The 17,181-nt window shown below is 39.0% G+C and overlaps 1 protein-coding gene across 4 annotated transcripts in view; it reads right to left on the reverse strand.

Annotated features, from left to right (window-relative positions):
* The window catches only part of tmc5 (transmembrane channel like 5), a 125,922-nt gene that overhangs the window by 66,441 nt on the left and 42,300 nt on the right, over positions 1–17,181 (reverse strand). For 3 of the 4 annotated variants that reach the window (XM_063059052.1, XM_063059051.1, XM_063059050.1), the window contains exons 4-7: positions 9,259–9,455; positions 5,270–5,404; positions 445–552; positions 224–326 (exon numbers count right to left, since the gene is read on the reverse strand). In XM_063059052.1, coding sequence (XP_062915122.1) covers positions 224–326; positions 445–552; positions 5,270–5,404; positions 9,259–9,455 — 543 coding nt within the window. Of the gene's footprint in view, positions 1–223; positions 327–444; positions 553–5,269; positions 5,405–9,258; positions 9,456–14,663; positions 14,768–17,181 lie in introns of those variants that run through there. The other variant, XM_063059053.1, reaches the window with a different exon arrangement.

The raw sequence follows: 17,181 nt of genomic DNA on the forward strand, positions 1-17,181 counted from the left end.
TTGGTCCACTGAATTATGCACTGAAAAGCTTTAACTTCAGTCACATGACTAGTAGGCATCAATTGCTACATGATGAGATGCTATTCCTTCTGCTCCATAAAGTTGTGAATAACTGGAGGCAGTGGGGAAATAAACAACTAGAAATAATCTACCAAATATGTGTGCTTCCAGAAAACTTACTGGAGGTTATTCAATCCGAGTACTATTGTATTGAAAAACCAACCTTATCTTTCGTTTCTTATCCATGCTCACTGTCAGTTCTTGGATGGCCTTTGCTCTTTCATTGGGAGATAAAGCCACAAGCTCAGCAATGAACTCTCGCTGTTCTGCATATAATCATATAAAGATTGTTTCTTTCATTTCACCAGTTTGCATGTTCTTATCACATTGTTTCTTCTAATCATGGAATGTTTGGCAAGTGTTGCCTAAACTCATCTTACATACCTTCCTTCTCTCCTGTGCTTATTTCCTGTTGTGAATTTACAAACTGCGAAAATCTCAAACCAGCTGATAGGCTTCCAGTGCCAGTACTTCTACGCCGTCTTGCCATAGCTGATAAAGACACATTGGACCATAATAGATGATTCTTTTAATTTATTTTATTTACTTCAGACCATCAAAATAACATTTCATGATGTATTATGCAAAGTTTACCAGTGACCTGGAGAAGTTTGGTTTGCAAATCCAGAGATTACAATTCCTCAAATAGATATTGAAATAACTTTTAAATGTGGTGGGAGTTCTCACCTCTATAAAACTTTCTGACAGCAAATTCCGGATTCATACAGCCCTCTAAGTGCATATTCCCTTAGCTAAGGGAAGTAGATTCTTCCTATTCACTCTATCCAAGTTCCTCATAATGTTGTAAACCTCAATTATGTCTCCCTTAAGAACCTAAAGTTTTAGGTCAGTGTTCCTCTCCACATGCATGAACATATCATTCAGTGGCATAGACATTATTGAGGCACCCATACTACATTGTAGGTACTCCCTAATTCTAATAATTTCTTAAGCCTTAACTAAACCAGTAAAAGTGTCATCACTCCGAAATCTACCAACCTTTCCAGTGTGTATCCTCAATTTTATTCCGATTTGCCAAAGTATCTTCATCCTGACTTATCGTTACTTGATTTCTTGGTATCTTTTGAGTTGTTACGGGAGTAACAATGGTGACCTTTTCTAATGTATCTTCTTGTACTATGTCTGGATTCTTAGGAACATTTTTCTGAGAGCTAAATGTTTCAGTGTATTTGTAATCTGGATGAGATTCTTTAAAATAATGGTAGAAAAACCGGATCACTGCAACAAATAGTTGCCAGAATTGTTGGAAACATTGGCAAAATACTAAATTTTCTTCAGATGTACCATTTTTCTCAGTTACCTTAACCTTCGACAAATTTTCCCCATATGTCTCTTCTGCGAAAACATTTTCATTGTACTTTTCTACTTGTATAGTAACTCCTTTATAGCCTTGGTTCATCTTCCTCACTTTCTCTTTCTTATATTTATTTACATCTTAGCTCTCCACAAGTTTGACTAGACTCCAAACAGATACTTCCATTAAAATATACTCTTCCATTGTAATGTTCTTCTAAAATGGCTCCCGATATCAATCTCTTCTATGTTGACATAATCTGTACAATAACAATTCACAAGTCTGAAGGCAAAAATGCATATTGTAATCAAGGAAACTGAAAAGAAGCATCCGATTTTTCCAAGGAAGCTTTTATCTATATGATTTGGTTTCAAGAGTCATAAGAAAACCTGAATTTTTAAGCAGACTTGTAATGTAAACAAATAATTCACTAGCTATTTGCTGTTGTACTTGCTCAAAGTCTCCCCTGTGTTCTAGTAAGGGAACAGTTAATAGACAATTTTAAAAGTACACATTACAGAAGTTCTAGAATCGGGGCACTATGGCACAACATTCAGCTTTGAAATAGTACCCAAGCTAATGAAGTAATAATGTTGAAAATTATGAATGGATTCTAGCAAACAAAGCTCCAGAACACATGTATTCTCTGTACATTCTAATTAATTTTGATTGAGTTTCCATCTGTTAAGTACAGCAGCCCAACTTCCTACATAAATACAATTGTTTATTTTGACTAAAATGTGACCACAGCTGAACTAGTCTGTTTAGATTTAGCAGACAATTCTGGTTCAAGTTGCTGATTACTATAAGATGAATGCTCATCAGGACTAAGAAATTGCTAGATGCTAAACTAGGTAGGTCACTATAATAAAAGGCATGGGAATATAGGGAGGCACCGTTTAGTCTCTTAAGCTTATTCTGCTTGAGATAGTGATATATCCAGAATTTAACTTCATAATCCCACCTTTTCATCATATTACATAATACTCTGATTGTCAAATTTGATATACGTAACAACTTGTGGAAGAGTGTTCCAAACTCATTATCATCCCTTTATCAATCAATACATATATCAGCACTGTTTACAATAGCCATTAATTTTGGATGCATGGCTGAGAATTCTCTTGCTCTTAATTCAGAGCATTAAAGTAGCCTGTACATTGTGCTGGCAGAATTTTAAAATTCTTCTGGAGGATCTGGAGCATTTATGATCATGGTATAACAGTGTAGGCCTTTTTTGCCTTTTCTTTTGAAAGATCTTTTTAAATATACTAATGAACATGTATAAATCAAGAAATCTGAAAGACTGTCATGCACTTGTTGGCATTCAGCTGTGCACCTGCAGCCTTCCGGTCTTTAAGCATAATCATACATGAATACAGACATACACATGCACAGTGGGAAAGCATACTCTTAGATTTACTGACGATGACTTGGGAATGAGGTATGATGATCAGCAAGAAAGCAGGTGTGACAGTTAAAGAATTAAATCTCAAACTAATAACTGAATTCAGAGAAAAACAGTTGTTATGACTAATAGTGATATGCATCTGTATACTATCTGCATTGAAATTTGGTGTTGTGCATTTATTATGCTTATCATAGTAACCAGTTGCATGAGTGGGGCCGCAGTAAAAGTAAAAGGAATAAGTTATGCATTTATGCTTTGTTCATGGCAGTTTGTGGGTGGGGGCCGACGATTGTCATATCTTTTAACCATATAACAAATACAGCACAGAAACAAGCCATCTGGGCCCTTCTAGTCCATGTCGAACTCCTACTCTCATCTAGTCCCGCCAACCCGCACTCGGTCCATAACCCTCCATTCCCTTCCTGTCCATATATCTATCCAATTTAACTTTAAACGACAGCTGTTTTGTTGACAGCTCAGTTATGCTTAACCTACACTTGAGTGCTCTTAAATTTCATCGCTTCAAGATTCTATGTCTGCTAATTACTAATAAATGTCCAAATGCATATCTTCGACTTTTGGAACAATCTTTATTGGAGCTGAGGGCACGTCATACAAGTATAACAAACCCATGGGGTCGGCAGCAGTGGCAATTTGGTTTGGTTAGAAAAGGCTGCTACGGTGTTCATATAATTGGTGCTAAAGGGCCATGTGTGAATCTAGACCCATTAGTGTGTTGACTCCATAACAGGCAGACAAAATATTTAGTTGATGCATAAGCTGTTTCAGAGATGGAGCGCAATTGCTGGTTTTGCCAGGGATATCCAGATCCTGAAAAACGAAATGAAAAATGTTGCTGAAGGGGGAGATCTGGTTGGCAATCCGAATAGAGGTTATCCAGCATAACAGCAGATTGTGTGGGAGATACAAGGAGTGGTGTTCTGTGGAACTAGCAGCATGGAGGGAGATCACAATGACAGTACACTTGACTTTAGCAACAACCACACTACTCATGCAACATCAACTGAGCGATAAAGAATGACATTAGTATATGCATTTTTGGAGTATTATCCAAATATCAATGCACTAGTTGAATGCTAGTATAGCTCACTTTAAACAAAGACTAATAAAGACTAACCAAAGACCCGGCCTGTGACAATGCATTTAAGAGAACATAAATCAGTATGTACAGAATACAATAAGAAAGGGACCAGACAGGAATTTGTTTTGGAGATTCAACCTGGCCAGCTGCAAAAGACATGAATGGCAGAGCATTTTGGAGTCAATGATCATCATGTCATTAATTTCAGTAGGGTTATGCCAATGTGTAAATGTATATCAGAAGCAAATTGTCTCTGTGTGGAAAGAGCACTGTGAATAAATAATTGTGGGAAAATTCAGGGTGGATGTGTGGATTTCACGTATGCACAATACCTAAGCAAGGAGCCAACATGTTAACTTGATAAACTACTACCAATGCAATTTAATAATTTTGTAGCATTGAACTTTGATCTAAGGCACCTCATTTTATTGCATTTTCAGATATATTGTGCAGATTGTATGTCTCAAGAGAGATATGCCTTACTTCATTGCACTGTGGAATACAAAGTCTGCAGTTCACTGTGCATGGGAACATTTTGAGTATGTTGTATTATTGGGTTCTCTAGCTTTATCACATTTTAAAGAAAAGTTCACGGGTTAAATGACTGGGCAGAGTCTAACAAATGTATTCTAATGTAGGCAAAAGTGGATTCATGAGAATTGGTGTATCTATAGACCCGTACCCAAGCAGTCAATGTCTGTAAATATGCTGTCCACTGGGAGTTGGTGTATGGAACTGGATACTGCTGGAAGCCAGTATCTATGAGACCCAGTGAGAGTCAATACTTGTTGCTTGTGACATCATACCCCACTGAGAATCACTGTGTGTGCAACCTGTCCCTCTGGGAGAGCTCTTGTGTGCATTTGTCTCCTGCTCTGTATTTTGTGGCTCCAATATTCTTAGCTGTTCCTTGTACTCAGCGCTGCTCAGGTTACTCAAGGCACAGAGAGGCACAAATATTCCCAGCAAAATTCAATACAACTTTGGAACTGCACTCAGCCAAACAGTCACGTGCGTATATGGAGTAGAGTAGGGGGTTACACACAAAGCCAGGTGGTTCACCTGTGTTGACGATCAGCAAGGAGGAGATCTTATCAAACTTCGCTGATCGAGACGTACTGATGAGAAATTTGAGGATTCAGTTAGAGAGGGAGTTACGGAGGCACAGCAGTCATGGATTAGCAATCTGCCCATGTGCAACTACTCTGAAAATTGTGGCTGTGCAATACAACAGGTGATAATGTTGTCTCCTGATACCCACATTGCATTGAAACTGTATTGCTTATCTAGAACAATCTATTGATATAATATGGGTAATATTGCCACAAGAATGTCCAAATGTTCATTGAATTATTGGTAAATGAAAACAAATAATGCTTACCTAGCTCTTGGTTTGAAATGTCATCATCTCCATGAACGTTGGGAATGAAAGAAGGATCTTGGTCACTATGCCAGTCATACAAAGATGAAGCTGAGCTATAAGATTCATCTTCTATGGGCTCAAATCCAGGATTAACTATCCAATGGAAACAACAAATACAGCATTGTAAATATTTTGTAGCATATGTTCTCATGGTTAAAGTGACCGAATAATTAGGGGAGCTGTTAGGCAGAAGATAAGACCATTCCATTGTTGTTTTACACTACTGAACTAGACACTGAAACCCAATACAGCTTACAGTGATTAAAATGCTGAAAATGCCTACTTTAATCAATGGAAAAATCATGAAAAAACACATGGAAAGAACAGAGGAGGAGGTGTTTGCTGTCTTGAGTTAAATTAGGGTGGATAACTCCCAAAGGCCTGATGATGTGTTCCATCGGATCCTGTAGGAGGCTAGTGCAATAATTGTAGGAACCCTAGCAGAGATAATAAAACATCCTTAGGTATGGGTGAGGTACCTGAGGATCAGAGGACACCTAATGTCATTCCACTGTTTAAGAAAAGCTCTAAGAATAAGCCAGGAAATTATAGGCTGGTGAGCCTGACATCAGTAGGGGAAAAGTTGATGGAAGGTATTTTAAGGGACTGGATATATAAGCATTTGGATAGACACAGACCTATTAAGGATAGTCAAAATGGCTTTGTGTTGGTAGGTCATATCTAACCAATCTTAAAGAGTGTTTTGAGGAATTTACAAGGAAAGTTGATAAAAGCAAGGCAGTGGATGTTGTCTACATGAACTTTAACAAGGTCTTTGACAAGGTCCTGCATGGGAGGTTGTTCAAGAAGGTTCAGTTACTTGGCGTTCAAGATGAGACAGTAAAATAGACTAGACATTGGCTGTGCGGGAGAAGCCAGAGAATTGTAGCAGATGGTTGCCTTTCTGTCTGGAGGCCTGTGACTAGTGGTGTGTTACAGGGATCAGTGTTGGGTCTATTGTTTGTCATCTGTATCAACAATCTGGATGATATTGTGGTGAACTAGGTCAGCAAATTTATGGATGACACCAAGATTGGAGGTGTAGTGGACAGCAAGGAAGACTAACAAAACTTGCAGCAGGGTCTGAACCAGCTGGTGAAATGGGCCAAAAAATAGCAGATGGAATTTAATGCAGACAAGTGTGAGTCATTACACTTTCGGAGGACCAATTAGCGTAGGTCTTACACAGTGAGCAGTAAGGCACTGAGCAGTGTGGTTAAACACAGGAAACTGGGAATAAAGATCCATAATTCCTTGAAAGTGGCATCACGGGTAGATTGGCGCATTGACCTTCATAAATCAAAGTATTGAGCACAGGAGATGGGATGTTATATTGAAGTTGTATAAGACATTGGTGAAGCCTAACTGTGTGCAGTTTTGGTCACCTACCTACAGGTATATATAAATTTGAAAGAGTGCAGAGAAAATTTACGAGGATGTTGCTGGGTCTGGAGGATCCGCATTGTATGGAAAGATTGAATAGGTTAGGACTTTATTTCTTGGAATGTGGAGACTGAGAGGAGATTTGATAGAAGTATACAAAATGATGAGGGGTAGAGATAGGGTAAATGCAAGCAGGCTTTTTCCACTGAGTTTTGGTGAGACTAGAATTAGAGGTCATGGGTTAAAGGAGAAAGGTGAAATGTTTAAGGAGAACATGATGGGGATCTTCTTGGTGAGTCTGGAACAAGCTGCCAGTGCAGGTGGTGGATGCAGGGTTGATTTCAACATTTAAGATATATTTGGATAGGTACATAGATGAGAGGAATATGGAGGGCTATGTTCTATGTGCAAGTCGATGGAACTAGGCAAATTAGTGGCTTAGCATGGACTAGATGGGCCGAAAGGTCTGTCTCTGTGCTGTAGTGTTCTATAATTATATGATGTATATCTGATGGTCTGTATGTGTAGAACCATCTCAAGGGATTAATTTCTAAACTTGAAATTCACCGCTTTGGTGTTGCAAGTGAATTGTTTATCTCCTTAAAGTTCGGTTGAGGTTATTTCTATATTTAACTTAGATTGCCTGTGACCACAGAGCTGATAATTCCATTCTGAAGTTCTTAACCATTCATTATTTTATTTTGTAAGGATAGGACAAAGGCGTAATAGCTTTAAGCTATAAAAAGAAAAGTAATTTTGGATTGAAAAGCTGATCATAATTTACAGATCTTTCATAATATTTCACCGCTAATGAAGAAATTTTCCTATCTCTGCGGCCCTGAGGAATGCTTTGGCAGGTAGCCTCTGCTCATAGGTGTGATATAATATGACGAGATAATCCACTTTTAGTGCTATGCTGATTGATAGACATATGCCTTGGATTGAAGTGGGTCATTGTGAACATGAGGAAATAGCACTATAGTTAACGTGCATATTATAAAGCATTTATCACAGCCTATGTACTGTGATAAATGATGGATAGGTGGGAGAGAATAGATTACGGGTAACAAAAAGAGAATAGGGCTGAGGAGATTACTTTGCAAGCTGGAGTGGAAATGTTGGGCTGAATAGCATGCTTCTGTATTGGAAGGGACTAAGAAAAATAAAGGAGAATTTCTACCACATCAGATATCAGACTTGATTTATGTAGGTAAACAAGTAAGTCTGACAGTTTGGGATAACCACATGGATTTACACATCCATGCAGTTTTTCTACTAATATATTTCGAGGTAACAGAGATACATCTAGAATTGGTTCAATTATCAAAGAGTCTTGCAGTATCAAAGTGGGCCTTTTTTGCCCAACATGTCCATGTCAACGTTTTGCCCATCTACACTTAGCCCATTTGAATTAAGAGCATATCCTTCTATGCCTTGTACCTTTAATATTTCTCTAACATAGGAATTGCATCCTATTCCACCATCTTCTCTGACAGCATAGCCTAAAAATACAGAGTGTAAAAAAAACCCTCACTCTTCAGATCCCCTTTAAAAGCCCTTTCTCTCATGGTCTCTTGTTTTAGATATCCCTACCTGTTGACATGATGCAGTTCCCATGGAACATTGTCTGAGTAGCCCTAAAGGCTATCTCTAAGGTAATTAGGGATCTGAGTAAGGCATACTGAAGAAATCACCTCATATAGAAAAGGTAAAAATCCTTGCATTATTTAAAATGGGAAAGCTTAAATGTTGTTCTCAATTTTATTTTAATCTACCATTTAACTGCAATATTCAATAATATGTGGTGACATTAATGTTCCAGAAATCGCACAGTATACTGATGAATGCTATCTGGAACAAAGTAAGTAGGCATGAACATTTTCAGGGGAGAAACTTTTGAACATGTTTGGAACACATTACGTTCATCTAAAATAATGTAGCTTTAGTTTGATTCTTTTTGGAAAAAATGTAATCATGATGGGTCAGTCTTTCCATCTGCTATAAACCTGTCATTTAGATATTTGAATTAAAAATCTTTCATATTCATTCCTTAAGAAACGCTTGCAGTGGCAGATGTTTGGTATTTCTGCCTGATTATTCTATCTAATTCAAAAAAATATTTGATTATTTATTTAAGTTGGCATTAGCTACATTTTCTTTTTAAAACACCTGGCAGAGAACTATAAAAGAACTTGAGATCATAAAATGAATAAATTTGTTACTCATTTAGTCAGCAGTTCTGCAAAAATCAAATTTACATTGTAGTCACCAAATATATAACCAGATAATACATAAATCTCTTCAGATGATTGTCAAATATTCCATACCATTCAAACAGATTTCCATTGATGTCATATTTAATATTATCCAGATGTTGTAGTATGCAATTTTGAAAAACATTGATTAACTAATTTGACTTCATACTGAACAGATGATACAGAATTGACACAATATTGTAATTAGTGTTTCATAAAAATAAAAAATAAATGCATTTATTATAAATCAGTATTTTAAAGTCAAATTCCTATTCTAATGAATAAATCCAAGTAATACAGAGAACATACCACACCCTCTGCTATTTTCGTAGGGATTCATATTAATGATTCGAGGTCCTAATTCACTGTTTACTCTTCCAATAGTTATCATTTGTATAACTTCTGGCTGGCTCCAATTTCTCCAAACATCTGATGAATCAGATAGTTCTTGCTGGTAGGAAGATGGCAATGGAGCAGTGCGGAACATAGAAGATTGCCCCGGTGTACTAACATAGCAGAAAACAAATGAGCACAATGTTACATTGCTTGATTATTCATAAAGTACGGATTTTACTTTGTAATATAAATTATGGAAGGATCTGAGGCTCTTTACTTATTTGTTCTGATGTCCCAGCTTAACAGGGAACTGAGAGACCGCTGATGAATTCAAACTGATAGTCATTAAACATGTTTGGATGGCAAGTTATTTATAACATAATTAAAACGATAGTATACAAAAGAAATAATTAATAATTTTGCTTTTACAGGATGCTTTTACCAATGCATAGTTAGTTAATTCTCTATAAGTTATTTACATTTGTTAAACTTATCTCATTCAAATATATCTATGGCTTTTTAATGTAGCATTAATCTATAAAGCAGATAACATAAAGTGTTGTGCTTCTTCTGCAGAGTATTGTACGTTGAATAGTAAGCAACCCTGATTCCTTGATTTTCCTTAAGAGTACAGTAATTATAAAACACCTGAGAACTCTTTTGTGAGTGTCATGCTGATTAGTTTAACCATGAGCTTAATAAAACTCGTCTCATAAACAGCATCAACATTTCAATGTTACCTCAGCTTCTGTATTTAGAAGCTATTAATTTCAACAGAGAAGTGACATTTATCTAATTTCTTAAACAGGAAAGTTATACCTGAATTATCCCTATTTGTGAAATGCATATAGCTATACCTCCCATAAGACTGAGAAGACTAACAATTACGTAAAGAATATAAGTCATACTAGTTCTAAATAATTGCAGAGCAGGGAAATGTTGAGGCTATAATTTAATTGATACTCAAGCCAGGCTTGGATTCTCATCATATTGAATGTCAATTGAACTTCCCTATTAGGTTACAAGACTCCACCAGGGACGGTCCTAAACCCAGCTGCAAAAGGAGGAAGATTGGGCAGGGGGCTAGCAACCCCATCCTGTAAAAACCCAGTGGTACAGAAAGCCAACTGAAGCTCCAGAGACCTCATCCATAGGAGAGGAAGGACCTTTGATGGGCTACACCTTGAAAGACAAAAAATCAGGTCCAGGACAGAGGACTCTGGTGAGCTGCTGTCTGCAGCCTGTGCCCCAGAAGTGGGGATGGGCTTTACAAGAAGGAGAATTACTGTAGGTTATAGACTTGTGTTATTGCGATAATTTATCATGCTATATATCAGTCTTAAAGGAATATCTTAGATTTTTTGCCATGCTAGCACAGAAGCAAATGAGAGGAATTTGGATTGATATCGTGCAGATGCAGATACATGGGGACAAGGCAGAAAATTGGGCTGACTTGGCTGAAGGATTTGTTTCTGTGCTGTAAGACTCTCTGACTCCACAGTAGACATGTGAAGCTTGGTTGTCTCGTTATCAGTAACTCAGGGTTTCTATAAGATCATAAGATATAAGAGCAGCATTAGGCCATTTGACTCATCGAGTCTGCTCTGCCATTTCATCATGGCTGATCTTTTTCTCTCTCAGCCCCAATCTCCTGCCTTCCCCTGTATCCCTTCATGCCCTGAATAATCAATAATCTGTAAACCTCTGCCCTAAATAGACCTAAAGACTTGGCCTTCACAGCCATTTAATGGCAACGAATTCCACAGATTCACCCTTCTCTGGCTAAAGAAATTCCTCTTCATCTCCGTTCTAAAAGGACACCCCTCTATCCTGAGGCTATGTCCTCTGGTCCTGGACTCTCCCACCATAGGAAACATCCTCTTCACATCCACTTCTATTGAGGTCTTTCAACACTCAAAAGGTTTCAGTTAGGTCACCCCTCATTCTTATGTATTCCAGTGAGTACAGGCCCATAGCCATCAAATGCTCTTCGTATGACAAGTCTTTAAATCCCAGAATCATTTTCGTACACCTCCTTTCAACCCTCTCCAAAATCAGCACATCAATTCTTAGAAAAAGGGCCCAAAACTGTTCACGATACTCTAATTGAGGCCTTACCAGTGTTTTATAAAACCTCAACATTATGCCTTGCTTTTATATTCTAGTCCGCTTGAAATGAATGCTTACATCACACTTGCCTTCCTCACAACTGACTCAATCTGTAAATTAACATTTAGGGAAGCCTGCACAAGGACTCCCAAGTCCCTTTGTATCTCGGATTTTTGAATTTTCTCTCCATTTAGAAAATAATCTACCCTTTTATTTCATCTACCTAAGTGCATGACTATACACTTCCCGACACTGTATTTCACCTGCCACTTTTTTGCCCATTCGCCAAATCTGTCTGAGTCCTTCTGTAGCTTCTTTACTGCCTCAGCAGGAATTGCCCCCCTACCCATCTTTGTATTGTCTGCAAACTTTGCAACAAAACCATCAATTCAGTCATCCAAGTCATTGACATATAATATAAAAAGAAGTGCTCCAAACACAGACCCCTGTGGAACACCACTAGTCACTGGCAGCCAATCAGAAAATGGACCCTCTATTCCCACTCTTTGCCTCCTGCCAATCAGTCACTGCTTTATCCATGCTGGTTCTTTCCTGTATTACCCTGGGCTCTTGACTGTTAAGCAGCCTCACATCAAAGGCTTTCTGAAAATCCAAGTACACAACTTCCACTGATTCTCCTTTGTCTACCCAGCTTGTTACTTCTTCAAAGAATTCCAACAGCTTTAGTCCAGTTGACTTATCTACCTTCAGACCTTTCAGTTTCCCAAGAACTTTCTCCCTAGTAATAGCAACTTCACAAACTTCTGCCCCCTTTCACTTCGAACTTCTACCATACTGCTAGTGTCTTCCATAGTGAAGACTGATGTAAAATAATTATTCAGTTCGTTTCCATTACTACCTCTCCAGCAATGTTTTCCAGCAGTCTGACATCCACTCATGCCTCTCTTTTACACTTCATGTATCTGAAGAGACTTTTGGTATCTTCTTTAATATTATTGGCTAGCTTACTTTTGTATTCCATCTTTTCCTTCTTATTGACCTTTTTAGTTGTCTCCTGTTGGTTTTTAAAAGCTTCCCAATCCTTTAACTTCCCACTAATTTTTGCTCTATTATATGCCCTCTCTTTGTCTTTTATGTTGGCTTTGACTTCGGTTGTCAGCCAGGGTTGCATCATCCTACCTTAAAAATTCTTCTTCTTTTGTAAGTATCTATCATTTGTCTTCCAAATTTCTCCCAGAAAATCCAGCCATTGCTGCTCTGCTGTTATCCTCGCTGGTGTCCCTTTCCGATCAACTTTGGCCAGCTCCTCTCCTATGCCTCTAATTTCCTTTACTCCACTGTAATTTGACTTTAGCTTCTCCCTCTCAAATTGCAGGGTGAAATCTATCATATTTTTCTTTTTAAATCTTTTTATTAATTTTCAAAATTATAAACTCAATAAGAAAGTTGGTACAAAGAGATTGGGATAATGTTAATCAGCATATATAAAATGAATTTTAAGTAACATAGATATAAAAGACTTCCAAACTCATAATGAAATTAGCCATTAAAAAGAGAAATATAAAGAAAAAAAATATATAAAGAAAAAAACCCCAAAAGAAAAAGAGAAAATCCACCCCCCAAAAAAAAGCAAAACAGGGCTAGACCAATAGCTTGTATCAGACACGTTCAGTAATGTCGTTAACTCCGCTCTTCTCATCATATAATTTAAGTCTAAATCTATCAAATCTAAATCTATCATATTTTGATCACTGGCTGCTAAGTGCTCCTTTACCTCAAGATCTCGAATCAAATCCAGTTCATTACACAACACTCAATCCAGAATAACTGATCCCCTGGTGGACTCAACCACAAGCTGCTCTAAAGAGCCACCTCGTAGGCATTCTACAAATACTCTCTCTGGGATCCAGCACCAACCTGATTTTCCCAATCACTCTGCGTGTTGAAATCCCTATGACCAACATAACAGTGCGCTTTCGACAAGCCTTTTTCATCTCCCATTGTAGTTTGTAGCCCCTATCCTGGCTACTGTTTGGAGGTCTGTATATAACTCCCATTGGGGTCTCTTTACCCTTGCAGTTTCTCAACTCCACCCTCAAGGATTCTATCTTTTCTGATCCTATGTCATCACTTTCTAAGAATTTGATTTCATTTTTTAACAACAGAGCCACACCACCCATTCTGCCTACCTGCCTGTCCTTTCAATACAATGTGTATCCTTAGACATTAAGCTCCCAACTACAACCTTCTTTCATCACGTCATACCATCCAATCTCTATCTGCGCTGCAAGATCATTTACTTTATTCTGTATGCTGCCTGCATTATACCCTTTTTGATTTTGTCCCTGCTTTTACACTGCAATTTTGCTCAATCATCTGCCTGTTCTTCCTGACAGTCTCACTACACACTACCTCTGCTTGTAAACCAACAGCCCTATCCTCAGCCCTGTCATGCTGGATCCCATCCACTTGCCAAATTAGTTTAAACCCTTTCCAGCAGCTCTAGCAAACCTGCCCACAAGGATTTTGGTTCCCCCTTGATTTCAGGTGTAACCCGCCCTTTTGTACAATTCATACCTTCCCTGGAAGAGACCCCAATGATCCAGAAATCTGAGACCCTGCCCCCTGCACCAGTTTCTCAGCCACACATTCATCTGCCAAATTATCCCATTCTTACTCTCACTGGCACGTGGCACAGGCAGCAATCTAGGGATTGCTGCACTGGAGGTCCTGCTTTTCAGCTTTCTACCTAGCTCCCTAAAATCTCTCTTCACAACCTCCTTGCCTTTCCTACGTATGTCACTGGCACCAATATGTACCAAGACTTCAGACTGCTCACCCTCCCCCTTTAGAATGTCGTGGACTTGATCTGAGACATCGCTGATCCTGGCACCTGGGAGGCAACATACCATTTGGGTGTCTCTATCGCATCCACAGAATCTTGTGTCTACTCCTGTAAGTATGGAATCCCCCATCATTACTGCAGTCCTCTTCTTCCCCCTTCCTTTCTAAGGCACAGTGCCACACTCAGTGCCAGAGACCCAGTTAGTGCGATTCCTGCCCCCCACCGCTCTCCCATTCCATTCCTGGTAGGTCATCTTACTCAACAGTATCCAAAGTGGTATACATATTATTGAGGGGAACAGCCACAGGGGTACTCTGCACTGGTTGCCCATTTCCCTTCCCTCTCCTGACGGTTACCCATTTTCCTTCCTTCTGCAACTCAAAGGTCATCGAGCTGCAGCTCCAGTTCCTTAACACAGTCTCTGAGGAAATGCATAAGATAATGTGCATTCTTAAAATCTCACCACACTTGCAAATTTCTTTAGAGGCTTCCCTCAGTAAAGTTCATAAACCTTTGATGCTTCTGCTTTCCAAAACTCCAATATAACTCATTACGTGTAGACTTCAATGACTGTCATTGCACCAGAATGCCCTTAATCAGTCACAAAGGGCATCCTCCATAATGCTGACTATATCCAATTGTTTCCTTAATGCCTTGCTTTCACTGTAGATTTTCAAATGGTCAATTATTAACTAAAATTTTAATCAATACTTCATTCTTTCTGTGCAGTTTGAAATTTGTGCAGTTGAAATCAGAACATTCAATATTTACTTGAACGTCAATAGCAAACCTTGCAATCATTTCATTTTTGATTCTGAACTGGTAGAATAATTCCATTGTGTAAGCTTTAGAACGTGCTACAACATTATTTTTCTTCTTAGTCATTGCATTAGTTACTTCTACTTTCTGAAAATACTTATTAACAAGCTTTGACATGAACATAGCCTAGTTTAATAACTGATAGAAAAAAAACAAGGAAATTGGCAGTCCAAATGAACCTTTCACGACTATAAAATGTCCTGTATTTTGGCTATAATTCTTCCAAATGCACTGTGGTAATCTAACCTCTTAATTCCAGGTTATGTTGCAATATGGATGCACTGAACAACACACAAAAAAAACATTGGCACTGGTCAGTTTTCTGAAATCTTCTGGTAGTTCAACAGTAAATAAGTTTTGCTTCTTTTGACTTAAGTATGGCGGATAGGCAAATGAAATGACTAACTTGCTTACCTGTTCAGATTACACCTGACTATATTGCCAGAACCTATTTAACTCCTTAGAGTTTAGAATAACGAGATGCTTTCGAAACATAGAAACATAGAAAACCTACAGCACAATACAGGCCCTTCGGCCCACAAAGCTGTGCCGAATATGTCCTTACCTTAGAACTACCCAGGCTTACCCAGAGCCCTCTATTATCCTAAGCTCCATGTACCCATCCAGGAGTCTCTTAAGAGACCCTATTGCTTCCTCCTCCACCACCACTGCTGGCAGCTCATTCCACGCACTCACCACTCTCTGCATAAAAAACTTACCCCTGACATCTCCTCTGTACCTACTGCCAAGCACCTTAAAACTATGCCCTCTCGTGCTAGCCACTTCAGCCCTGGGAAAAAGACTCTGACTATCCACATGATCAATGCCTCTCATTATCTTGTACATCTCTATCAGGTCACCTCTCATCCTCCACTGCTCCAAGGAGAAAAAGCTGAGTTCACTCAACCTGGGGTACATCCCGTCCGGTCCTGGTAACTTATCCAACTTGATGTTTTCCAAAAGCTCCAGCACATCATCTTCTTTAATATCCACATGCTCAAGCTTTTCAGTCCGCTGCAAGTCACCCCTACAATTGCCAGTAGTGAATACTGAAGCAAAGTATTCATTAAGTACCTCTACCATCTCCTCCGGTTCCGTATACACTTTTCCACTGTCACACTTGATTGGTCCTATTCTCTCATGTCTTATCCTCTTGCTCTTCACATACTTGTAAATTGCCTTGGGGCTTTCCTTAATCCTGTCTGCCAAGGACTTCTTATGGCCCATTCTGGCTCTCATAATTTTATTCTTAAGCTCCTTCCTGCTAGCCTTATAATCTTCTGGATCTCTATTATTACCTAGTTCTTTTGAACCCTTCATAAGCTCTTCTTTTCTTCTTGACTAGATTTACAACAGCCTTTGTACACCATGGTTCCTGTACCCTACCATCTTTTTGCTGTCTCATTGGAATGTACCTACGCAGAACCCCAGGCAAATATCCCCTGAACATTTGCCACATTTCTTCCGTACGTTTCCCTGAGAACATTTGTTTCCAGTTTATGCTTCCAAGTTCCTGCCTGATAGCTTCATATTTCCCCATGCTCCAATTAAACGTTTCCTTAACTTGTCTGTTCCTATCCCTCTCCAATGCTATGGTAAAGGAGATAGAATTGTGATCACTATCTCCAAAGTGCTCTCCCACTGAGAGATCTGACACCTGACTAGGTTCATTTCCCAATACCAGAACAAGTACAGCCTCTCCTCTTCTAGGCTTTTCTACATACTGTGTCAAGAAACCTTCCTGAACACACCTAACAAACTCCACCCCATCTAAACCCCTCACTCTAGGGAAATGCCAATCAATATTTGGGAAATTAAAATCTCCCACCATAACAACCCTGTTATTATCACTCCTTTCCAGAATCTGTCTCCCTATCTGTTCCTCAACGTCCCTGTTACTATTGGGTGGTCTATAAAAAAACACCCAGTAGAGTTATTGACCCCTTCCAACAGATTTGACATTGTGGCCCCGCCCATCCCCCACGAGTCATCTGTTGTCGGCCCCCAAACAACACATATTCCACTCTCCCCTCCTACCCCTCCTCACAGTCCCCCACCCTGCTGTCATGACTATACCCCTTCCCCACATGAAACCACCACGGTGGGCTTCACAGCTGAACAGGTGAGAAGACAGCTGAAACGTCTCAACCTGAGCAAGGCTG

This window comes from Mobula hypostoma, chromosome 9 (genome assembly GCF_963921235.1).
Source record: "Mobula hypostoma chromosome 9, sMobHyp1.1, whole genome shotgun sequence".
In the NCBI taxonomy this organism is placed as follows: Eukaryota; Metazoa; Chordata; class Chondrichthyes; order Myliobatiformes; family Myliobatidae; genus Mobula; species Mobula hypostoma.